Source organism: Toxoplasma gondii, chromosome XI, assembly GCF_000006565.2.
Source record: "Toxoplasma gondii ME49 chromosome XI, whole genome shotgun sequence".
Lineage (NCBI taxonomy): Eukaryota > Apicomplexa > Conoidasida > Eucoccidiorida > Sarcocystidae > Toxoplasma > Toxoplasma gondii.
The window spans coordinates 1,698,169-1,723,190 of NC_031479.1; the positions used below are offsets into that span (position 1 = coordinate 1,698,169).

A 25,022-nucleotide genomic window follows, 5' to 3' on the forward strand; every position below is an offset into this window, starting at 1 on the left:
GGTGAGACGAGGCTGAAGCGAGTGTCCGCCGCCATTCGCCCAAACAGACGCCCAGACTCCCTTCTTCCTACGTGAACGAAGTGCGATGTAAGGCAGCGCTACTGTTGGTGAAGTGTTTCATTCAAAGTAACAACTTAACTCGAGAGTACAACGCCTAGGACCACCGCCAACCTACGACAGCCCGTTTGGTAGACTGAGGTGAGGCTTCCCTTCTAGAAAGTGCAAGCAGACGCTTCCAGATATCTTTAAGCTCCCCAGACTACATAAGAAACTGATAAGTGCGCGACCGATGGTAAGTTCAAACCCTTTTGTCGGAGGTCCCGCTGAGACCTCAACCACGGCAGAGCCATCCCCTGGCTATTCGTCCGGTAAGGGGACCTACGGAACCTCTCCTGTCGCGATCCGAGGATAATGCTGGCTCAGCTGAAGAGTGGGTGAGTTTATGCGGTGAGGGATCTGCGTTGAACCGAAGACTACCACAAACAGTCTACCTTAAAAGTTCCATCCCTACTTACACTCGGCTGTTTCTTTCTTTCAGTTGTTGGATGTTGGGAAAAGTCCCTCGTTTTCTTGGGGGTAGTGTCGCGCGGCTTCTCCCGAGGTTCGTCCAAAACACAGCGAGACCGCCTGGTACGAATCGCGGACATCGATTTCCGGCAACCCGTTGCCTCCACCCGTGGTTTGCGGGGCAAGAAAAGCTGGCGCGGGATTTTGCCACTGCAAGAAGGTTGCCGCGCTACGCCGTGCGCTGGCCGTCCTCTCAAGCGGGACAGCCTGTTCGAAGCGGCTTGCTAGCCGCAAGTCCGTCGATACTCCTTACTACATGCAGATATTGACTCTCCCGTCCACACCTCTTCCCAAATCGATTGTTTTCTCACCCGCCATTGTAGCGGCTGTTTACCGTTTGCGTCTGGTTGCTGTCCAGCGCTGGGCAATCGCGGTACCGTAGCTGCCACAGAAACCGGGTAACTCGACAAGACCGCGCCTCGCCTCTCTATGAGTTCCTGAGCAGGAAGAGCCGGCAGATCGAGAGAGGAGGACGGATGACCCCGTTGATGTAATTTCTCTCGTTGAGTCTCAATGAAACTTGTCTGATTCTCCTTGGCAACTCTGGATACATTCGCTTTCCGGCGTGCAGATTTCTTCCGTAGTGACACTCGCGCTTCCCGCACAAGAGAGTCCGAAGGCTTCTGCTAACACACAATTCTCCTTTTAAGCGCAACTCACTTGCCATCGTCCGGGAGCTGTCACTGAATTCACCTCCCCCTTTTTCTGATGGTGAGAGTCAAAACAAAACGTGGTGGACTCTGAGGCACACAAGACTGCGTTTCCCTGTGTATTTCTGCGAAGGACGGGTAGCCCCGTTAGCGGGCAGTGCGTCTACGCCCATGGACATGTACATTATCTGCCGGTGATAAATGCTGTTCTGGAAACAGACCACACACAACTGCAACCGGCTTCTATGAGCGACGTCCCAGAAACTTCACCTCCAGTGGCCTGCGTCCTGCTGAGAACAAATTCTTTGCGACCCTTTCTTCCGTCCGGGGACTGCACCTTTCTAGGTGTCTTACGCCAGTTGCTTTTGGAGGCAGTTCCTGTGGAAATTTCTATCCTTTTTTGCCACCCCCGTTATTCTCAAACATCTTTTCGTCACGTGAACGTCCCAGATTCCGTTCATCCTTCGGCAGCCACGCGTTTCACTACTCGATCTGTGGGAGTTCTTCTAACCAGGTGGTGGAAATGCTGCGTTGTTAGTCAGATCGTCCGCAGTTAATAATTCTTCCACCGTTTCACCAAAACGAGAGAACTGCACTACAGCGATGTTCGCCCTTTCCCGTTACTCCTAGCTAGTTAACCCACGGCTTCAGCCAACTTCGTTCGATCCTCCCCTGCTTCTTGTGCGTGCTACCGACCACACATCGGGACAATACTTGTCTTTCACAGGTCCTTGTTTTCACGTCAAAAGAGTGCAACCTATCCCCTTGTCGCCTTGCTGCTCTCCGCCGTATCTCTTCTGTGCTCACAGAGTCTGTTCATCGCTACTAGCCGCATATAGTTTCCACGAAATCCCCGTTCTGCGTTGTTTTTACTGTCACATATCCCCGCGCAGTCGCTTTGTCTTCCGTTCGTCTGAGTTATTTGTCTTTCTCCCACCTCGTGTTGCCTGCGTATCATCCCCAGTCGCAGGCGCCCTTTTGTGATTCCCTTCTTGCTGCCGCTCTCTTGCCGACTGATGGCATTTGCCCTGGGTCCATCTGTTCTGACGATTTGTCCGTAGAAGACACGCTAGAATGCCGGGAGGCTCGTCAGCTCCGTCACCGGCACCTCGCGCAGGCCTGCTGTACCGTCCAAACCCTGCTTGCAAGTTCCTTGAGGCCTTGAAGAGGAACACAGACGAAGTTGACAAGAAAGAAGCCATTGACTCGGTTCCCTTGTTTCCTCTTCCATCCGCGACGTCGACGGTGTACACTGACACGGTGGTGACGATTCATTCGCTTGGAACTTCGGCGGCGCGTCTCGAAGTGTGGAACCCCAAAGAACCTCTTTACCCGATACTTCTTCTGTGGGTCTCTCTGGCTGTAAGTTGCGTGTGGCTACAAAAAGGCTGGAAAGAAAGAAAACGCATGCGTTGGTTCTCTAACGGTGGACAGAACATCAACCCAAGGAAGGGCGTCTGCTGCGTCGTGTAGATACCTGAGAGTCCCCTGCCTTTCAGGGAGTTCTAATTTGAAGAAGACACAGAGATTTCCTTCTCTGTTCTTCGGCGACGTCGTGAGTCTGTACAATCGCAGGGACGCCACATGTGCCCCATGGCCCATTTTTCGTGCTCGTTTTGTGTCCTTCGCTTTTTTGATTCTCTTCCTTATCCCTATCGAGCAGCTGATCAGCAGACAACCTCAGTCTTGTGAAGATCTTTCGTGATCCACCTAACTGTTCCCCTCTCAACCGTAGACCCTAACTCCGCCCACACATACGTCTATTCGTGAACAGAACGTCGAGTGCCTCGTTCTTTCAGCACCAAACGGGGTCAGTAACATCACCCCCCCAGCTGCGCGTTTGGTGAGAGTTCACTGGATATCGTTTTTCCTTCCTTTTTCCGATTTGTTCCTAGACCAAGTCGGGAGTTCCTCGGAATCGCTACGTTGTCCGGGTGTCTTCGCGCCTTCTCCGTCCCCACTCGACACGGGTCCTCGTAGGTGCAGCACTTGCCACGGCGGCTGTCCACCCACTTTTTGCAGCGCATAACTTCCTCGTCGTTCGCCTTCCTTCAGAGAGCACCTCTGGGTCTGGAAAAAACGCAGACTACCAGACTTACTTGCTCGAGAAGGAACAGCCTTCCTCAACGCCTGCGACGCCTCCAGGCATTCGCGCCCCTCGCCCCGCGGCCTCGGCACACGCGTCTCTGACCCTACCAGCCGAAAACGCTCCCGGCGCCAGCAGGTCCTTTTCCGGCTTCCGTGTCGAATCGGTGAGACGCACCCATCAACAGGCAACCAGGTTCAGTCGAAACTTCTTTACTCGAGGAACGGGATCGTCTCGCGACTCCACGGAAACCAGAACCTAGGGAAGGGAGAGACAGAGAAGAAACGAGAGCCTGAAACAGTGGAGGCAGAGAGGCAAGGAGAACCTAACAAAAGGGCAAGAGAGAAGACACGGTAACCCACTAAAGTGGAGACAGAGAAGAACCATTTCACGATTTGAAACCTGCTGTCGCACTCTCTCGGGCGAGTCACAACAAAGACACGTTTTCTCGTCTGGGGACGTAGGTTAAATTTTTTGGAACTCCTCTGTTCCCCTCTTGTCTCGTTTTGCTGTGTGTCACCCATCTTCTTGCGCCTGCTCTGTTTCTATCTCGTTTGCCTTTCTGAGAGTTTTCAGTCTCTTCTTCCTCTCTGCAGCCTGGCATGTGAGTTCTTCGGTACACGCTCTGAGTGCGTCTCACTCTGGGTTGTCCGTGTTTCTTCTCTGCAGAAAGACGCTGGCGGCGCCGCCAGCCGCATAACTCCTCGTTTCCCTTCAGCACGGTCCGCAGCTTCTTTCCAGATCCCCGAGTCACCGGCGGCGTCTCTCTCCTCTGTTCCTCTTATAGTCCCGCCTGCGTCTATGTTCGACAGACAGAGGGGCCAGAGCAGTGGAGAAGAACGCCACAGTTCTCGTCTGGAAAGAAGCGTCTTGGAACACATCGACGAGATCGCGCGGTGCTCAGCCGGTTGGAACGCTGGGGGCGTCGGTGCCGCTACATTCGAAATCGCAGACTTCTTGCAGGGGCGCGGACCCTGGGAGGCGAGAACGCGACCGTCTCTGAGCCTTAACGGCGTCCTACGGAACGGCGGGCCACCCTCTGTTGACGCGGCGCCCTTAGACTTTGACGAGTCGAGACGGACCACTGCAGTGAGCAGAGAGGGCACAGAAGCGAGAAAAGAACGGTGAAGCGAAAGGGAGGGAAGAAAGAAGGGGAGTGATGAGGCAAAGAGGCGGGGCTTTAAGGAGACAGACGCAGTTGGATAGGGGAAGAAGGCCTGCGGGCCTCCCAGATTTCGTTGGCCTTCATTTCAGGGGGAGGGATGGAAAGAGAAACAGAAGGGGGTTCGCTGGTAGTCAGGGACGAAACAACGAGAATCCTCCACCGCGAACGCTTTCCAAGAGACGACGGCAAGCATGCAAGAGCAAGGTCGCAGGCAATCCAGAGAAGCAAAACAAAGAGCGTTCTGCCTGGCCGATTTGACGTGTGTGTTCAGGCACTTCGTCTGTGTCAGTGGGGTGATAGAGGCGACAGAGCTGGCATGTATTTCAATAGAAACCAGTTTCAGACGGAGACGCAGCGTTGGCATGTCCCCACGGGTATGTCACTTCTCCGTTTTCAGAGTTTTTGACTTCTTGGGTGGAAACAGCTTCACTTTTTCGACGCCCAACAGCCTCGTGAACAGAGTCGCTCGTTTCTAAATATGTGGGGCGCATTGGCGTTCGTGTTGGGGCTTTTTCTCAACGGTTCTACGCGATCAATGAATGTGAAAGTCTCGAATTACTGTCTGCAGGACCTTCATGGACACCTCCAGGCTATTGAGGACATCCTCGAGGAAGAACGCGCGGCCCAAAACGCCGGTACGTCTGGACAGTTATAGTTAATTGGAGAGTCCCAGCGAGGTAGGCATTCCCCGACTCAACATACACCCCAAGATAGAACAGACGCAGCCGCAACTGATTGAATACGAAGACGTAAGCGGATACCATGTCCAGGTCCACTCTTGTCAAGATATATAGACCAAGTTTTTGAGCGTCTTTATGAAAAAATATGAGTAAAGACCACTACCTGATTCACGTTTGCCAAGTGAAGTGGAGCCAAGCGTTTTCTCTTTTCACAATTTATGCGAGATTCTTTCCGTCAGTGATTGCTCCTAGCCTGTTTCATTGTCTCCCTCTCTGTGTTCTCCATCCATCTGACTTCTTCTTTTTCCTCTCCCACAAAACATGTCTCGTGTCTGCTGCCCCTGATTGCGTGGCGACAGGCGCCTCTCTGTGTCCTCGAACTGAAACATTCCTTCGTGAACTCTTCTTTCTGGACTGTTTCCCCCTCCACCACAGAGCGCAAGAGCGGCCGTAAGCGTCGCGAACGAGACAAGAAGGCGGAGATCCCAGGGGAGAAGAAGGACAGCAAAGACGCGGAGGAGGCGGTGAAGCGTGCTTCCGACCCGGCAACTCCACTTTCCGAGATGGTGCCCGGTTCTTCTACGCCAGAAGCAGGGTGGGATGTCCCGGGGACCCCGTCGTTCCCGGACGCAGGCCGTTCACATTTTCTGTCGACTCCAACGTCCCCCTATGGGCGGAACTACTCAGCGCGATGGAATCGACATCTCGAACCAAGTCCCCAAACATCTGCGCGATCGCTGGGAAGCCGGGCAGACTCTGAGAGCTTCGAGCGCGGCTGCCAAGGAGTGGGTCGAGGGCGCTCTACCGTGCACTGGCGAGAAACAGAAGCCCCGTTCCGGGAAGGGGGTTCAGGTCCCGTCGGCTCCGTCTCGCGAATGTACACCGGGCGCCGGTCGCGGTCTTCCTGGCTGCCGTCGCGGTCTTTCGGGGGCTCGTTCGACGTCTCGCGGAGCGCCTCAGACTTGGCTTTCGGTCGCGAACGGAGTTTCCGCACCATGAGCTACGACTACTCTTCGACAGACGAGGGAGAGCGGGACGGCGGGGCTCCAGGTGACTCCAAAGACCCTTGGGCCGCCTTCGAGCACGCTCGGCGTCGCTGGCTGAGACGCCAGCCGCACGAAGAGGGCGATGCCCCCAACCGAGTTTTTCTCCCTTCACCGGTGTTGCTGAATTACCTGCAGCGCATGCACCAAAAGGAACAGCGTCTCCAACAGCGGATCGATGCGCTGAATCGCGTGACCCCCCCCGAGGAGAGAAAACTCGCCTTCGACACGCTCTTCGGCCAATGGATGAAGGCCACAAAGCCACCCGTAGGCGCCGCCATTGACGACCTCGTCGACCAGCTTCTCTACACGATCCCCGCAGGAACTTTCCTCGCAGGAAGAGCCAGCAAGGCCCGACGTCTGCGCCCAGGCACACGCTGCTGGACGATGGCTGGAGACGAGGAAGCCGGCGTCCGGAGCCGCCTCCAGTTCTACGAAGACCTTGCAGAAAAGCTGGAGGCCAAGCAGCGGCGCGACCGCGAGGCTGAGAAGGCGAAAGCCCTGAAAAAAAGCAAAAGAACCCAACAGGTAGACACGGAAGCGCTCTCCTTGCGCGCGATGCGGAGGCAGCGCGCCGCTGGCGACACGCAGAGGGCCGAGAGTGACCTGAACTCGAAAAACCGGTTCACAAGGAAGAGGTCCACTTCCTTCTCGCTGGATCCAACTGACGCGGTTTCACGGTCCACCCCAGCTTATCATGGCGGGTCTCTGTACCGCTCCGAGGTATCGCCGCGCTTCACGGTTTCTCCGACCCACGGGAGAGCCTTGGAGGATGCAGTAGAGGGAAGACTGCTTTCTCCGCATCGCCTTGAAGTTTCTGTGGGAGGACAAGACGGGGAGTGGCGCCTGGTTCGCGACCTCTTTAGATCTGAACCTGCAGGCGTTGCCTCGAAGCCTCGTAGAAGAAAGGCGAGCCGCTATCCGACGGCTCTCTGGACTTGCAGGCCCCAGGAGGGACGGGCGGAAGCGGCGACACCTGGGAGCGGCAGTGCAGATTTGTGTGCACTCGAACGGGATGATATGGGAGAAGCGTCGGACGTTTCCTCTGAAGACGTCGTGAGAGGCTGCTCTGGATCTATGTGTGTCACGAGGATACCTAGGGAGAAGCGGCTTCGTGACATCCGAGAGGGACAGAGCCGAACGCGTGAGTCCTCAGGTAACGCTGGGGACTCCTGTGGGGTGGGAGAAGACGCGGGCGAGAGCGACGGATTGCAGGGAGAAACAAATGTCCGGAAAAGCAGGGCGAGGGCCGTTGATGGAGAGAACAAGGTTGAAACGGTGTCTGTATTGTCAAAGAAGGGGGAATCTGCAGCCAGTCAGTTAGATGCAGAAAGTCCCGTCACACTGAGTGCCGACCCTATAACAAGGGAAACAGTGGAAACCGAGACGCGCGGGCGCCAGAGAGGCGGCCGCCGGGGCGAAAGGAAGGAGCTGAAGAGCGCAGTCGATAAATTGGGAGACAAGGAACTCCACACATCCGCCTCGCGTTCATTTGTCGAATGCTCCACCTCTGCAAGTGCCTCTGCCGCTTCTTTCAACGCCACCTCGCCCCAGAGACAGCCGCGATCAGCTCGTTCCAGCAGTCTCACTTCTTCGACAGGGACTAGACGGAAGATCCGAGAGCGGCCCTCTTCTTCGGGTGCCAAGCCGGTCTCTGCTTCTTCATCCTCTTCTTCTTCTTTGTATTCATCCTCTTCTTCGGAGACAGCATCTTCGGTGTGGGGTCGGCCTGGAGTTCTTGACTCTTCGTCAAGAAGCATGCGACGCCGTGTAGCCAAGCACGCGGGTCTCGCGTCTCTCTCGAGTCTGCCTTCTCCCTCTTCTTCTCGCTCTCTCGGCTCCCTGAGCTTGTCGGATTCGAGCGTCTCCGCTTCTCCCCTGTCGGTGTCTTCGCTGTTGTCTTTTTTGCCTGAGGTCCCGCCGCCTGCGCCGAGGCACCGCTCTGGCAACACCTCGCCGTCGCTGTCCAGACAAGACCAGCGCGACGTAGAAGAGACAGACGAAACTTGGAAGGACAGTTCATCTCTTTCCTCCTTGGCGGTGCATGCGCCACACCATTTTGAGAATACCGTAGGGACAGAGAGGTCGCTTCCCTCGTTTCCTGCTGGGAGCAGCTTCTCGTCGCAAACGCGACGCAGAGCGAACGCGGGACTCGCGAGCTGCTCTGCCTCTTCGCGACGGGGCTTCCGCCTTTTCCACTCGTCCTCGATTCATCTTCAATCGCCTCCGTCCCCCGATGCGTCTTCTTTCCGAAGACAAACGCGTGAGACCTCTTCTCCAGCCTCTCTATCTCCCTCAGAGTCTCACAGTCTCTCGCCTCTTCACGGGAGTAACTTGAGCTGTCCCCACAGCTCCACGAGGTCTTCCTCTCTTCACTCTTCTCCTCCGTCTTCTTCTTTCGGTCGTCGCTCTTGTTCGTCTCACAGTTTTCCGTCTCGATTGACTTCCTCGTCTCCGGATTCTCCTGGCTATGCCATCGAGTCTGTGCATTCTTGTTCTCCTCTGGCTACAAGCCGGGATGTCTCTTCTCCTTTCGGGTCCAGGATTCATTCTCGCTCCTGTTCGTCTTCTACTCCGAGGCTCTCTTCCCCTGTCTCTCCAGCCTCTGTCTCGCGCTCCCCAGGCAGCAGGCGGCGTACTGTCTCACACGCTTCCTCTGACGTCGACGAGGACGAATCAGAAGCCGGAGCAGACGAACGTTGGCGAGACCTCGCTTCCGTTCTCTCCTTGCTTGCATCTGGTTTGTCGAGTCTCTCAAACGAGTCGCGCCGAAAGCCGAAAGAGGCGAACACGCGAGAATACTCTCCAGATTCTTGGCAGGAGACACCGCCGTCGACGACGCGAGAAACAGTTTCGATGGCTTCTGATACATCCAGGGAAGACACAGCAAATGCCAGTGAAGCTTCCGGTCTGGATGTTTCAAATGCAACGGCAGTTACTGGCAAGCCCAGGTCGTCTCGAGCAGGCGCCTGTCGCCATTGGCACTCGGAGGCGTCGACTCCGATGTCTTCTCGTAATTCGTCTGTATGCAGTCTGCGTCGAAAGGGAAGATATCCCCAGCTGTCGAGCCCAAGACAAGGCTGCTTACAGAGTTCTTCTCCCTCTCCATGCGACTCTCCTCACGTCTCTCTTGGAGATTCGACGCTTGCGAACGACGCCAGTGGGGGGTCGTTGAAGGCGCTTCACAGATATGTTCGAAAAACATACAAGAACGACTCTCTGGTTTACTCGGCGCCTCCCTCGAGCCGCGGATCTGAGAAGAGCGGTGTCGCAATGGAGCCCACACCCGAATCTGCACCGAAAGGGAGTGGCGGCATGCGGTCTGGGTCGATTCTCAGCCTTCGAGCGGGGTCGTCGACTGCGAAGCTCGAGCCGGCGCAGGTATCTCCTGAGTGCAAAGTGGGAACACTTGACGAATGTGGACAGGGAGACAGACCGGCTTCGAAGGCCTCGAAAAAACCAACGCGAAAAAGCGCGGTTCCCAAGACGCCGCTTCCGAAGAACAAGGCGAAGACGAAGCTGCCTGCGCCGCCCTTGAAGGAGCGGATGCGGTCGCTGGGTTGTCGCGCGTTGTCAAGGCTTCACAGCAGATCGGACGCGAAGGCCTCGAGCCACGAGGCGCAGACCGGCCGAGACGGAGACGCGGAGACGGCCGAGCCTTCATTGGAGTCTAAGGGAACAGGTGCGCCCCGAGGGGCTCCATGCGGAGACAGCAAAGACAGAAAGGAGGAAGGGAAGGGAGAGGCGACAGGCCCTGGGGCGGAGCACGTGGAGGCGCAGAGCGAGGCTGCGAAGCCTTGGGAGGACGATGAAGTACGTAAGGCAGAGGAAGAAGCTGAGAAGGGGAAGCGAGAAGCCGACGCGGCTTTCGAGGCCCTGTTGCGCTGGACAGACGTGTATCAGAAGCAGTTAGAGACCAAGGAGGCGAAGAAGCCTCTCAGCGCGCGACAGAGCTCGAGAAACAGCTCTCGGGCGTCGGAAAGCGCCTCGCTTCCGACTTTCTCAGCGGCGGTTCCGCGCATCGCTTCGCCTGGGGGAGCATCCGGGGAACGACGAAAAGAAGGGAGAGAAGGTGGGGATTCACAGAGGGAGAAACAGCGGGACAGTCCGCGCGGGAGCAACCGGGGCCGTCTCCTCTCGTCATTGCCTCTGGGGCCTGGAGTTCCCGAGTTCGACCACCCCCTGAGGAAGAAGCGCGGCGAGACGAAGGCCCCGAGCCCCGCGAAGCTTTTGCCGACGCACCCGCCGAAGCCGCGGCCGAAACCGGGCGCCCAAGAGCCGGTCTCCAAGGATCCTTTGGCGGCGTGTCTCTCTGGCATCAAAGAGTTCCTCGCCATGACAGCGAAGTTCCCCCAACAGACGAAGGCCCTCTTCAAAGGTGCCGAAGGTGAGAAGAAAAGACGAGATCTGGAGAAGCAGACGACAATGCTCGTCGGGGCGATTCGCGCCGCAGCAGACCAAGGTGGCATTGTCTACGCGAAGAAACTGAGGGAGCTGATGGAGGCTGCGCAGGATGTCGCTCGAGCCCTCGAAATGCATGCAGCCACTGCTGAAGAAGGTTTGAGGGACTCGCGAGCAGCGCAGGGAGGCGCGAGACAGGAGCGACACAGCGACAAAGGCTCCGCGAACAGCGGCGGATACGACGGTGCGGCCAACAAGGGGAAGACCGAGCGCGGGAAACAGAGAACGCGGACGATCAGACAGAAACAAACGCCGGCAGCGAAACGACAAGAACTCACCGATTACTGCGAGCACCAAACTCTGAACATGACCATCGACCAGCTCGCTGACAGGGTAAGTTGGATGCGTCTTCTTTTCCGGGGTCCGTTCAGGCGCATGCATTCACGATTCAAGAGGGGCTTGGAGAACAACGGGATGATGATGTTTGACAGAAAAGCTGAAGGAAAATGGGGGAGGGGGAACGAAAACACTAAAAAGGTACAGGGCGCTTTCACAGAACGGAAAATGCTGCAAAGATGAACGTGGCTGTGTGGAGTGGCCCTCCGCCATGCTGCGAAAAACTGAGGATGAGAGGCGAGGAGACGCGGTGTAGAGACACTCCACGAGACCGTGGGGAACCACGGGGTTCCGCCTCCTTCGCTCGTTTACCCAGCCGACAAAATCCGGAGAAAGAGAGTGACTTCATTGCAGGCGGAGACTTTGGTGGAGAAGAGTGTGTCTGAATGTGCTCTGCGCAAGCATGCACACCCCGATTCCCGCGTTTCACTGCTTTGCGGCTAAGTCAACGAAAACCGAGCCCAAGGGTCGAATGCTGGAGTCTCGACACGGAGTCGCGTAGCGGGTGTAGGCACACCCATTGGGTGCCGGTGTGCTTAGCTGTCCGGATCGCAAAGCGGAGGTATCCAAGCCTTTCATCGCGACACCGCCGAGCAGAGATGCACCTTTCCAAATACGTTTCTTTCCATCTAACTTTTGCGTTCCGTTCCCCCCCTGGTTCTGACGCACATGCGTTTCGCGTTTTTCGTTTTCCCCTCAGGCCAACCGGGCCCTCTACCGCAGCGTGTCAGTGATTCTAACGGAGTCGCTTCGGGCAACAAGACGCGCATGCTTTGTCATGGACGGCGGCCTCCGCGTTTGGGAGAAGCTGCCAGCTCTCCCCGCCAGCATTCCTGTTCGGCCTCCAGAAGAAGTTGAAGATACCGTGACCTCGGCTGTCGTTCAGGTGAGTTTTCTGTGTGCTTCGGCGCATTCCAAGAAGTGGAAATGGACTTCGCGACGGTCTTTCGCTTGCGCCCTCGCAGGCGACCGTTCGAGTCTCTGCACCCGAGCCGCAACTTCTACTGAGGTGTGTCGAAACGATATTTGAGCTCGACTGTGGTGTCCCTATCGTGCCGCGTTCGCCCACTGAGCGCGTACATGTGGAACGCCTAACGACAAAGTCTTTCGGAAGGAAAATCGTGTCCACTCCTGAGCCATCAGCCCCGATCTCAGTCCCCAAAGGCTTTGCGAAATCTGTAGATCAAGCTCGATACTGCACCACGCTTTTAGTTTTATCAGGTGTGTACAGGTAAAGAAAGCAAATTGCATTTGAGCAGAAAAAGAAGAGTGTGGGTCCGTGCAAGTGTATGTGCCTATAGGTTCAGCGAGACGTCTACACCTATTAAGAGTTTATGGAATTCGAAGAAAACACCGGAAGCTAGAATCACTGTTGCACATGATAAACCGGGCTTTCTTTTTTCTAGGTTTCGACCAATTCCTGTTTCTGTTATACATTCAAAAATGGGATTCCTAGGTCTTCACAGACGTCATTGTGCTGGGACGTTTATACGCCGAGTTCCTGCGCATTGTCAGGGTTTGCTTGTCGACCCGTGGGCCTGGGGGCATATCGTGGTGTTCTCGGTGTTTTTCACCCGACCTTCCTATTCTTAATGCAAGCTTCGTTTTGCACTACGACTTCCGAACCTCTCGATACGCACCTCTGGTGAGGTTGGCAAGGCGTTTTTCCTCAAGACTTGTGCGATCTCGTCTTGCGGTGTTCCACGCACAAATCTCGCGACCGGCTCCGTCGCAAACTGAAAGCACTTGGCATTCTTTGTGCGCCTTTTCAGTTCAACGTTCTGCGTAAGCGCGTGCAGAAGGAAGCGAAAGCGTTTGAGGAAGGCTTCAGCGACGCCTCGACAGAGCCAACGACGGGGAGAGGGCGAGAGAACGAGAGTCCCTACCGTCGTAATGTGATGCTGAGGCACATTGCTGAGAAGCTCAAAGATCCTTCCGAAGCAGAGAGACGCCGGGCGTACCGAACGCTCGAGAAGATGCTGCGACATTGTTTAAGTGAAACGCACTTTGTCTCCGGAAACGCGGACGACGACCTGCTAGGCCCTTCCGAGTTCGAGAGACAAGTGGCCATGTACCGCGCGATAGAGCGCAACTCCATTCTTCAGCAACTGCGGGAGATCTGCCTGTCGGGGAAAATCAAAGCTGAAGCTTGGGCAGACTCAGACGCAAGTTCCGAGGACGGAGAGACACGCTCCGCGAGCCACCGATCTCGCGGAGTCCGCAGCGAAGTGGGACGAACGAAGGCAGGCACAGTGAAGGTGAGTCGATAAGACGAAACCGGGGCGAGCAAAGGAAGAGGAAGACGAGGAGGAGGAAACCTGTCGGAGGGAAGGAAGGAGAGACAAAAACACAGAGAACTTGAAAGGGAGTTGGAGTGACAGCATCGAGTTAAGTGACTCTCTGTACTCTGGAGACCATGTATTCTACCAACACCTCCTCTGCCTTCTCAACTGACACTCTTAAGTGGAGAGACACTCGAAAGCAAAGCACCTGTCAGCTTTTTGCTCGCCGAATGCTCCCAGATCTGTTTCTGTGTGCATGGCTCGTGATCTCCGAACAATGCACTGTCCAGCGTGCATGCGTCTGCCGGTTTTCCACTCTGTCGACTGCCCTTTGACCAAGCGAAGGAGCTGCAACCGTGTGGTTTCCAAGACTTCGTGACACTCCGACAAGCACCTGTGTCCTCTGTGATTTTTGAAACCCCAGGGCGGCTACGACGGTGCTGCTGGCTCTGCGAGGGGGCCCTCGACCCTGAGAGAGCCGCACTCGCTGCCTGTTCCCAGTGGCCGCGGTTCTTTCAGTTCATTTTCCAAGTTGGCGAACAGTGGACGGAGAGGTGTATGCGACACGGCAGCCTTTCAGGGAAACATCGGCAAAGCGTCACATCGATCGGGGGCTGCGCGACCGACTGAAGCTGCGCGACCGGCGCAAGCCCCGTTCCACCCGCCTCTCGAAGAACTTTTGAAGCAGCCAGTCGTCCCCAACAACTCCAACGGTGAGTTTGGACAGAATCGAGAAGATTAGAGTCAAGACAAAGAGGGAAACAAGCGAGACGGAACAGACGTAGAAGGAGGCAAGAGAGAAGGGAACGAGATCGAAGAAAATTGGAGATGAGGAAGAGACGGAGTAAAGAGAGAAAAGCAGGAATTTGAAGGTGGATGCCAGTGTGCGAGACACTTGAGTGTACAAACAGAGAGAACAATTCGTCTGGAGAGGTAACGCAAGAAGATTCGAGAGAGGTAAAGGGCACGAAGGTGGTTTCGACCGAGAACTGACGCGAAGCAAGAAAAAAAGCAAAGGTGAAAAGCTGAGAGAAACGAACGCACTTGATAAAACTGAGGAAAAGCTGAGGAGTGTGGACACCTTCCAACGCAGTCATTATGTAAATCCTTGCTTCCCTCTTCTCCCGATTCGCCCGTCAGAGTGTGCGTTTCTGCTTCTCTTCTCTCCTTCTTTTGCCGCGTCATGGGAGCCAACAAAATACGTCGTGCTCTCTCTTCACCCTGCCGCTGTTCTCCTCATCTCTCTTGTGTTTTCCTTTCTTCTCTGTTCGCCTCCCGTATGCCGGTCTCCCGCCTGTCGGTCAGTGCCCAGAGGAAACGTAGCCACAGTCTGTACAATGCGCGAGATTCAAGACTCTGTTCTCTCACGTTTTCTCCTCTCCCTCCCTTATCGAGCAGTCGAGTGCTTCACCGTCTTCGCTTCTGTCCAGACGGCAGAACGTTCCCCCCCTGTCCCCCTTGCACCTCCCAAACGCGTGATTCTCCCCGCTTCCTCTGCGTCTTTGCTTCAGTTTATCAAATCGTCGCGCATGCGGCTGAAGACCTGGGTCCGTCTGCGTCGGCGCCGAGGTCTCCACGCCATGCAGATCTCGCACCGACTTCGCTCTCGACGCCCCCCGGAGCCGCGTCTGCTCGGAAGAGTGGCGTGAGCGGAGATACGTCTTCCCTGGTCAAACCTCCTGCGCCGCCTGAGGAGCTGTACGCAGACCTCGAGCCTGTCTCGGCGCCCTTGAAGAGCGGCAGACCCGTTCCCCAGGAGCGTTTCCCAGAGGCGACCGGAAGGGAGAGAGATACTTCTGAAAGGCGGTCGATGTCGGCGGGAGTTCCGCTCCCGGGTGAAAGCCCCCGCGGCGGGGACAGAGCCTCTGGACCCCGGTGGTCGGGGGACGAAGAACCTTCAGGACGCCGGTCTCCAGTGCGACTCCCGACCGGCAGCGACGGGTCTGTAGTTCGGGGATTTTCCGAGCATCGGCTGCCTACCCAGTTGCGGCTGGACCTTCTTGAGGAAGAAGAGCGAGTGACGAGGGAGCAGATCCAGCGCATGCGGGCGGCAGCGGCGGCGAAAGACTTCTACTTGAATAGATACCCGTCAGGGCTCCCCGCCGCCTTCACGCACGCGCGAAACGTCCTCACGGATCCCAACAAAGTCCAGAACACAATCAGAGGCCGAAGAACCTCCGGAGTCTGGTTCCAGTACACCGACGAAAAGCGACAAGGCAAGTTGAAAGGGTGTTGAGGTGTTCGTGAAAATATGGAGAAAGCGAATAGGCGAGGAGCCGCGACGTCTGGCCGCTCACGGTGATAGGGTGTATAGACAGAGAAACGGCGCGCCTGGCAGCCCCAAGACAAGCATCGAATTTTTGGGTAGATGGAGCCAGTGCGCGACAGATGTTTGTTTCACGTTATATGACAGCTATGAACGTATATCGGGGGGCTCTTAGCCGCTGCACGAAGGCAACAGAGATCATTTGTAAATTTGTTCGGTTTCTCTCGCGGCGTAGGACAAATAAAAGCTTCATTTTGAAAGCGCCGCAGGACTCGTTTGCCAACGAAAGTCCACAACGTCTGTTTGGCAATATCAGGTTCTTTGTTCTTGTTCCGGTCGCTGTTCGATAAACACACCTCTCGCATGTATCATCACTGTCACTGTCTGCGTCGGTTTTCTCATGGTGGTTTTTGTCTGAACGTTATGCTCGAGTCCGTGGTTTCTCGTCTGATTTCGTGACATATAGATACAGACACAAGAAAGTGCGGCACATACTTGGAAGGACCCTGTCAGGAATGGCACGTATATGTTGGAAACTCTGGTTCATGTACTGGGTTGCCTGGATCTTTTTGAAGTGCATGCGTTCTGTGATTCGCGCGTCAATCTCAGGTTTCAATCACGCGAGAGAGGACGCCTCTAAAGCACTCGAGTTCCTTCTTCTTAACGTCCCTGGCAAGCAGCATGGTGCGTCTCGACAAGTGAGTGCCTCGCGCCCGTCTGTCCGCGAGAGCCGTTTGAAAAAAAAGGGGAATTAGTGGAGGAAACCCTTGCGCCGTGAACGAGGAGGAGAAACGTGAGAAGCAGGACCTTTCCTGGGTCGGGGCACGAGGTGGAAGTGAAAACCTTTCTGGTGAAGACTTCGCATTCGCTCCAGCCATCAGCGAGAACGCGCTCCGTCGGGCTAGGGCGGTTCGCTTAATCTCGACAAAGGCCAGCTGCCGTAAAGCTGTCGCAGTTCGCGGGGCTCTGCATCAAGAACTTCGGAGCTTTCTTTCTGCTGCATTTCCGAGTGACTGTGTCCGCGCATGCGACATTCGATGCCTCAGCCACGGGGGCCTGGTTTCGAGAGACACCGCAGGAGAGCCCAAGGCTTCTGTCCACAAGAAGCAGTGTGCGGATGCCAGAGTGTGTGCCCCGTGCTGACAGAAGGCAATCGCGGATTGCGGTTCTAGGCACAAGCGTTCATCTCATCTAGTGTACGTACACCCCGAGGCAGGAAGCTGTCTCGCCACCGGATGGGTACAAGGTTGAGTAGAGTACGGCCACGACCGCCGCGAGAGCCGTCTCATTTTTCGTGGAATTTTCATGACTGAACATGGGGTGATTGCGCCAAGGAGGGAGTGTATTCGGTTTTATCACAAGCGATGTCTTTTGACGATACAGCTAATGTGGGGGGATAGTTGGAGGCGTTTTGAACGGAAGAGTGTGCCTGTCCAGATAGTTGTAGGCAGACCGAAGGGAGCATACGCCTTTTGAATTGAAATTGCTTGTTTTTGGTTTTTCCTTCAGGGAAGTCGCTTGCGCCGTACTACGTCACGGCTGCGATCTCGGACATCACGGAGCGTGGGTCTCGGACGACCAGAACGAGATGGAGCGAGCAGACTGGACAGCAGGGCGCCTGGTGCTAAATATGGTCCTCAGCGCGGGCCGACGGTGGTCGATGAACGGCGAATTAGCAACCTGAAAATGGTGGATCCACTGGAGTTCAAACCGCCGCCGAGGAAGAAGCAGCTCGCCGACACAGACTGGGCAAAGTACGGCCGTCCCGCGCCTCGAATTGGTCGCGAGCACAGGGAACAGCTGAGGCCGCAGGTGACAGCTGACCGTGACCTGGATGCCTTCGACTGGGCTCTGGACAAGATTTACCACATCGTCGTGGGCGGACATCCGGACGACGAACACAAGAAAGCAAATCCCGAGGGAGAGGGCAAGGAGGCAACGCCGGAAGGTCAAGGTGAAAACGCTCACGCGGAAGGCGGGCCAGACGGTACGCCGGCGATCGCAGTAACAGCGGCGTCGCCCGTGAGTCCACGGTCGCCTCGGTTCGCGAAAACCCCCCGTGCAGTTCAGGACCATAAAGTTCTTGCAGCAGCCACTGAAACGCCTTTCGGGAAGCTGGGCAGACCAGAAGTCCCACGGCGAACCCGCAAAGACGCAAATTCAGATTACCTCACCACACGCCAAGCCACGCTGAAGCTTCTGGCCACGAAGCCCCTAGATCTTTCCAAGGTTCAGAATCGCCACAAAGGGGCACCTGTCCCCAACTTGACCCCGGACGAACTGAGAGAACTGGAGCTTGAGAGCGACCTTGACGACTTTTCGTATCGCTCGGGGCGGCGCAAAAGCAGTGGAGCAGGGGCCAGATTGCTCGTACCGTCCGGAAGCAAACCAAGTGGCTTGCCGTCGCCGAGATCAGAACTTTCAATGATTCAGGACCTCCAAGAAGGTATAGAGAGAGGCGAGGAGGCGTTCTCTATCATTGGGCGGGCGGCCGATCCGCGGGTTCTGGCAAAGGCTAAGAGAGAAGGCAGACACATTGACGAAGGTAAGAAGAAACGACCTGTTTTTTTGACACAGACGCAGTCGTGTTACAGAGGGCAGGGGAACAGGACTTGCCATGAAATTCACATGCGAAGCAGGTTCGAACCGCGATTATGTGGGACCACACGAGGTGTGAGGTACTATGGATGGGAGAGATATCAAGATGCCCTCCAGCGCAGTCACTTCAGAGGAAAGCAGAGAATTCATCGGCTGGCGGTAACTTCGTAGCTCTGTGTCAGAAGGGCGTCGCTCGTCCTTAGACCACATCTTTCCACGATGCTGACACGCCCTTGGTCACCCTAATGCGTATTAGTTCCTTTAGAGCTTCCGTGCCCCTTTGTGTTTGTGGCTTGTGACAGACACAGCGATTCGGCGCATTCAGTCGATGTGGAGACGACGTCGGGCGAAGTTACGAAAAAAAGGATCGAATCGGAAGTCGGTTACCTATAACATCGACCCAAGCCAGAACTCAACTCGGGACGAAATACGTGAAAGGGTGTCGTCAAAACTACAGGCTCTCAGCAAAGCAGCAGAGAGAGCGCATGTACGCATCGCGGAAGGTCCACATAGCCTCCATGATTGGCGTGGTGAAACGGGCAGCAACGGAGGTGGGCGGTTTACTCAGCTTCATGAGATTCCCGGCTATTCTGGAGTTAGGGGGAACTTCGACGGCCTATGGCGCATATGGTTGGAGCAAAAAGAACAAGATCGTAAAGCTGCAGCATGGCTGACAGACTCTGCAGCTGAAGGAGAGGCAGACAGTTACGGGCTCCCACCTCCGGTTTTCTCGCAACAAGAGATGCTTAGTCCTTCTTTCGGCCGTTCTGATCCACCATATCACCCAGCCCTTCCCGGCTTACAGTCGGAGGTTCCAATGACAGACTACCACGGGGTGCCGACATACCATGTTTCATTAAGAACTAACACAACTGTCTGCGGTACAGGAGAAAGATATCCTCCTGGTGGTAGTGGATACGACAGCTCCGCACTCAGTTACGATGTTGTGCGGGTTCCTGATAGTAACCAGTTTGACGTCGCGGGCGGCGTGACGTATCCAAACTTAGGCAACCCGATGGACGAGTTAAGCGCAAATCATTTACAAGCGACAGTAGATGCGCGAAGCAACCCGCTTTCGTTCCCACATTATGGCCAGGCTGCCAAACAGTGTGACGTTAATAATTATGCCATGCAAGGACCGTTTCATGTATCTGAAGTAAACAGGCCTTTCGAGATGTTCTGGGAACGAATGAAAGCAAATGATATGTTCAGCAAGCGGGCTTAGCAGCGGATATGAGTCTGCTTGGGAAGGCCTGTTATTTGGGCGAGGGTAATGATCCGGGGCAGCCTTCGGGCGACGTTCGTTTTTGCTGGCCAGCTGTCGTGCAAACAGTAGTTCCACGCTGCGGGGGACAATGTGGAAAGCGAGCTGAGTCGTTCACTGTGTTCACCAGTATATATGTTTTTTTTGACTTGTAAGCTGAGTTTGATAGGTGCTATGTCGGCGGACAGAAGTGTACACCCACAGTGTGGAGGGTCGACTTCAGTGAAACTGGCGGTTACCGTCAAAAGTCCATATGTGCAAAGGCAATCAGTGTATGAGTCAGATTTTATTGTGTTTCCCATACGTCGAAATTGAAAGACTGGAGAAAGGGATCCGAAGCCACTTATATTCAAAAGATAAACGTGATATTACGCACGTCAGAGTTTTTCTCGTGATAACGATGGACTGCGGTGAAGCGTGAAAGGCGAAAAATACCAGGCTTAGCACCTAAAAGGAGGGGGCGGAAGCAGAAGCGGTGAAAGTGGAGACTGCCTCTCGCCGTGGAAATTACTGCGAAGAGCAGCGAGTTCACGCCACCGCTTCTACAGACATGAGGCGCTCCAATTTATGTGTTAATTTTACGAGTTTCATCACCCTGACCGCAGGCGCAGTTAAATGACGCGTGATATTGTACTGTAGTATAGTGTAAGATCACATCATAGTTTCTGCCAAACGATACCAACACATTCCGGTTCCACACGACGAAAACCCGTCTGCACTGTAGCGTCATTGCTTCCTTCATATACAGGAGGACACCCCTACAAAATGCATCGCGAAATTCCCGAACGATCTCCAGCTGCGCAGTAAATGAATGTAGCAAGACACACCAGAAAGTCTGGCTGCACCACAACTTTGAGCTTCAGTTGCAGTTATGCCTCTTCTGCCTATGGCGTCTGTTCGATGGCAGCATTATTTGCCCTGGATATTGAGTCTAGCTGCTGAGGCGATATTGGTTCAACAGTCGCCAGGTCTTCTTCGGATGGAAGAGCGAGCATCGGGTAGGTTGCTTCCGTGGAGGAAGGACGCGTCACCACAACGGGTGATGGGGGAACAACAGGATATACTTGCGGAGTTGAGGGAGCTGCAACTCTTGCGGGTTGCACTTCACTTGGGGCGTAGAAAACGTCAGTAAGATCCATTGCCTACAGTTCAACGCATGTGGAATGATTTACTGGCGCTAATGGTGGAGTTGGAGTGTCAACGTACAGCTCGAAGCACCGGAATAGACACATCCTCTGTTACTGAAGCACGGAATCCTCTGTGGTCCGACTCTGGATTCGCATCATACAACGTTACCTGGTAGAATTTCTTCCGAGGAAGGACACTTTTTCTTGCACTCCTGGTGCCCTATAACAGTTTAGAGACCACATGGTGCTGTGATGCGCATATGAGGCTTACCAGATGAGTACGGTCCTCTCCAGCAATTGCTAACGAGTGCTTCCATATCGCTCGCTAGAAGAATACTCATATGAAGGAAGCTGCTTACGGATAGCGGCTCTCCTCATAACACAGCAAATCTCGCAAGGGATGCTGGCGCATTCCTGTAAGCACAAATATATTTGTTGAACTCTCCCTACGTACCCTGTCAGATCGACCTGCCTCAGCTTCCTGTGACGTAGCAGTCGAAGACAGTGCGGCGCACTTCTCTTTCATGGATGCTGCGGCGAAGCAGAGAGATCATTTTCCTTGCTGCATGTAACCAGCGGTGACACACTCACCCAAGCGGCTAAACGAGCAACCGCACGTCGGCGGGACTGGCTCGCTTCCAGCACGAGACTCGTCTAGCAGGCAAGCTGTCCCTGGGGGTCTTATAGGTCCTCGTCGCTCTGACTCCGAATTGCAAATATGACGTACCCTTATGTACATCGACGATAGTTGCGTACGGACCGCCTGTTGAGAGGATGCCCAAATTTGGCCGGAGATTCACCGCCTGCACCATCCCTACCCAACCAACAAGCACCGCCACGAGACTTTTCATCTTGTTGCACGGATTTAGAACCGTGAAGGAAGCATCGGTCAGGTACGTGCTCTTTCCAAAAGTCGGTAATGAGGCCAGAGATGCTCTACGGTGAGATAGCTCACCATCAAGGGAGAGGTGTAGTGACACTGTTCTTCGCGGCAAAACTGGGAGCATCCGTAGATTCGACCCGACTGTGCACACGAACCCACAGATTCCTTCTCGGCAATCCTATCGTACTGGACCAGTAATACATTCTCCTTGCATCTTAAACGGTCGCACCACCGCTTGCCTCTCTTTTGTATTTGTGACTGAATCTAATAGTCACTCAAATATTGAAACGAGGCTTATCCTCCTGTGGCCTCCTCGTGCACAACCATCAGACGATGCTGGCGACGCACCGGAGGGACCGTATTCCCAGGTTAATGAGCAAAGAGCATGTTTTGCAACGAAGAATCACTCGCTATCACGTGTCAAAATCCGTCCTTGGACGATACTACGGCTGCGGACAACGTCATGTACAGAAACGGATCGTCTGAAGGTATTCATCGAAGACAGAGACCCCAGATGTGAGTATGGCTACGAGTGTGTAAGCAATGCGACTCTCAGGAGATGCATCTGAGAAGGGGAGATTTGACGTGGCTATTACGTTAGAATCCATATCTAACAAAACGCTGCATTGGGCTACAGCAGGGCACCTACGATCGTGTTCCTGTTTACATCGTAGTTCCGCTTTTTGTACTTCCATGCAAGTACACTCTGTGTCATAGCCAAGATTAAATCTGGCATAACCAAGATCTGCTAAGAAAAAAACTCGCTAAATGAGTTCTTCTACTCGTTTTATGACGGAAATTCTTCACCTGTGCTAGTGCCGCCATTCACTCGTTGTTTTGAACGCCAGATTGGCGGGACTGCATGCGCCCGTCCATTTAGGAAGCTTGAAGTGGGACAACCTTGTCCACATCTATTCGAACATCAGCAAGAAGCTGCGGCAAACAATCTCTTTGTCCAGTTCCGAATCGTAAATCAGACTGTTCCCGATTCCGCGGGAAACTGTGTTTTCCCTCTCAGCGGAGGAGGGGCTGGAACACCTCCGGGCAATCCCCAAACCCTGGTGCGTTCTTTTCTCCACGACACGGAAGACCTCAGCAGTACGCGGTCTTAGAAGTACTGCTTCTCAAAAAAGCGCCCATTTCTGCATTCATGCGCATCCAATGAATCTGTACCTATTTTATTGACATGCGCTTGTGTATTGCGATTCACAATCCAATCGTATTGTTTCCTCGGGGCGGCGAAGCCCGGACGACTCGGGTCTTTTCAGCTGCCCCGGTGAAGCGTCGTGCTCATTTTGAAAGAATCGGTAATACTCTGCTTTCTGCCTGTTCTTTGTCTTTACCTTCAACACCTGTATAATTCTATGTGGCACGTACCCGTCGGACTCCACTTTCTTCTTGCCGGCGGTTCAAAATCGTCTCGGAGTTTCCCGGTTCGACAACTTCTTCCCGCTGTCTTTGATGGCCCACTTGCAGATGTGCTGTGAACCAAGATATGGCACCCCGAAGAAATGACCCGAACAGGACGGGCAACTGCCCGTACTGCACTGTAAGCGTTTTGCTGCAGCAGGGAGTGTATTTGAGGAGCCATTTGTTGAGCAGTCTTCGACCAGCCTACCTCAAAAGAAAAACACAAGCTAGTTCCATAGGGAGGAGAGCGGAAGTAACACGAGATCTGACAGACGTAGTTTCAAAGGGCATAGATAATACCTCTTAAGGCATACACGAATCACTCGTGCTGACCGTATTTCAGCGCCTGAGTTTCTGTTGAGGGTGAAGATACTCCGTAGCCGTTCCGTGCTTGTCTTCTGTGTGCGTTGCGTGCAGCTGAAAATGTACTGTAAGCAGCACAAGAATCAGCTGCAGCCACAAGGCGTCAACCCAGAATGGCGTCAACCGAAGGATTCCGCTGGGACAATGTCACGCATGTATGACCAGATCATTACCAGCAAGCTGACGAGGTTCCGAGAGCGGTTCAATGCCGCACTTGAAAAACACTCAGAAGCGATGTGGGGTCCAGATCCTATCCAAACGCTGAAAGCCATGGAGACAACTCCACCCGAGGTGAAGAAGCCAAAGTGAGTCTGGGGTGTGTTTGCCCGTTCCTTCCGTCCGTAACTGCTTTCTGGAGTTGTCGACTCTCACCTGTTTATGGGATCGCTGAAAAGTTGGTATCATCTGTTATGTGCACACCAGTTTTAGGGGTCGATATGTCACGAAAAAAAATCCCGGTCGTCCATTCTTTCAACAGTCAATACAGGCTTCGACGCATCGAATCCACTGATCATGGTTCCTGCCTCTTGTGCGCCTTTTAGGCAATGATGCTGTGCAGCTTGTGTCATTCACAACATGTTGCCTCAATATTTGGTGCACAGGGCTTTACATAAAGGGGGAAGAAATGGCCCTGCCGATTCATCAAGACCTGCAAAGAACAAGGGATAAAGATGCTTACATGCTTGCCAGACCAGTGATTGGACGCACGCGTCTGGGGCTATAAAGAGTGTGTATATTCCCTGTGCACATGATGTAGGAAGGAAAGAAGAACGACTATGGGGGCGTTTTTTCGTTGATGGTTCTGTGCGCGTCTGCGTGCTCCTTCGGGAGTCTGTGGGGTGATTTTTTTCAGGAAGGTTAAGAAGGAGAGTCGCAAGAAGAAGGATAGCAAGAAGAAGAAAAAAAAGCACAAGAAGAAAGCTAAGAAAAACAGGAAGCGCAAATCGAGATCGAGCAGCAGTGACAGTAGCGACGATAGTGATTCTTCGTCGTCATCTTCATCGTCATCATCATCGTCTGACTCAGAGGACGACAGGTACGTCTGCTCAGGAGCAAGTGCAGTAACGGGAGAGAACTGATATCAACTGAGTTTCGTATTTAGTTGTATGAATAAAATACACATTGCGTGCGCGAATGTTGTTGCGATGGTTGCTGCTCACTCCGCTAAACGATGCCGCGGATTCCAGTGTGGCTTTCTTCCCTGCAGGAAACGGTCCTCGAAGAAGCGCCGGCGCGAGTCGTCATCGTCTGAAGATGAAGTAAGTAAAAGCTGAAAAAGGTGGACCTACATTTGCACCATGTACTCCTTTCCTTTCCTGCGTGTACGGTGGTGAGTTCGGCTGTTCGTGAGAACTCTTCTTACTGAAAGCGCAGTAGTTCATCCTGAACAGCGGCTGCAGTCCTACGTATCTCCAGACACTGCGTCTCTTTTGATGACTACCAGCCGTTGTACGCCTAATACGGGTAGAGCTCCAGTGTGTACCGCGGCATGCACTGTTGTGTTGGGCTTTTAAGGCCCTCTGCATGGATTTTTCAGTGCAGGGTGATGGTTGATCTCAGCCCGTCTCTTCTGACAATGCGGTCAAGAGATTCACGCTGAAACTGTGTTTGTGTGTGCGTGGATGCGTGTGCGAAGGTGCGTGAAAAGAAGCAGCGCAAGGAAAGAGATTTCTCGGATAGCAGAGACAGGAGACCCTCTCCCTCACCCTCTAGGTGGTGATGATTCCCCGTCTGGGAGCTTCAGGCGATCATTGTTGAACGTTGCGCGTTAGCAACATTCACGCCTACCAAAAGTCTACTAGGCTTTTATGTTGAGTGAGCAAAGGTATAGGGAATCAGGT

The 25,022-nt window shown here is 54.3% G+C and overlaps 3 protein-coding genes across 3 annotated transcripts; 2 read left to right on the plus strand and 1 right to left on the minus strand.

Moving 5' to 3' along the window:
- The first annotated feature begins 925 nt into the window (after positions 1–925).
- On the plus strand, positions 926–19,843 carry TGME49_310970 (hypothetical protein). Its single transcript, XM_018782651.1, has 13 exons — positions 926–1,278; positions 2,279–2,579; positions 3,113–3,469; positions 3,973–4,392; positions 5,037–5,103; positions 5,584–10,985; positions 11,689–11,874; positions 12,761–13,246; positions 13,695–13,983; positions 14,782–15,486; positions 16,146–16,234; positions 17,046–18,081; positions 18,437–19,843. The coding sequence occupies exons 2-13, from the start codon at positions 2,292–2,294 to the stop codon at positions 19,357–19,359; spliced, it is 10,248 nt and encodes a 3,415-aa protein (XP_018635542.1). The 5' UTR covers positions 926–1,278; positions 2,279–2,291; the 3' UTR covers positions 19,360–19,843.
- Positions 19,844–20,045: 202 nt separating this feature from the next.
- Positions 20,046–21,376, minus strand: TGME49_310990 (hypothetical protein; the record flags this gene model as incomplete). The annotated part of the gene is made up of 8 exons (XM_002364302.2): positions 20,046–20,540; positions 20,605–20,639; positions 20,695–20,737; positions 20,797–20,825; positions 20,885–20,939; positions 20,998–21,056; positions 21,117–21,197; positions 21,253–21,376. 8 exons carry the CDS (start codon positions 21,374–21,376, stop codon positions 20,283–20,285), a joined length of 684 nt encoding a protein of 227 aa, XP_002364343.1. The 3' UTR covers positions 20,046–20,282.
- A 969-nt stretch (positions 21,377–22,345) lies between these two features.
- Positions 22,346–24,901, plus strand: TGME49_311000 (hypothetical protein; the record flags this gene model as incomplete). The annotated part of the gene is made up of 5 exons (XM_018782652.1): positions 22,346–22,957; positions 23,236–23,486; positions 24,035–24,217; positions 24,389–24,440; positions 24,818–24,901. Exons 1-5 carry the CDS (start codon positions 22,904–22,906, stop codon positions 24,899–24,901), a joined length of 624 nt encoding a protein of 207 aa, XP_018635541.1. The 5' UTR covers positions 22,346–22,903.
- Positions 24,902–25,022: the final 121 nt, after the last annotated feature.

What these genes read in the sequence shown, in the direction of transcription:
- TGME49_310970 (XM_018782651.1), top strand. Translation starts at nt 2,292, where the DNA reads ATGCCGGGAGGCTCGTCAGCTCCGTCACCGGCACCTCGCGCAGGCCTG. An exon ending in AGTCGAGACGGACCACTGCA is followed by an intron (nt 4,393 to 5,036) that starts GTGAGCAGAGAG and finishes TACTGTCTGCAG; the next exon opens with GACCTTCATGGACACCTCCA. An exon ending in ACGCGCGGCCCAAAACGCCG is followed by an intron (nt 5,104 to 5,583) that starts GTACGTCTGGAC and finishes CCTCCACCACAG; the next exon opens with AGCGCAAGAGCGGCCGTAAG.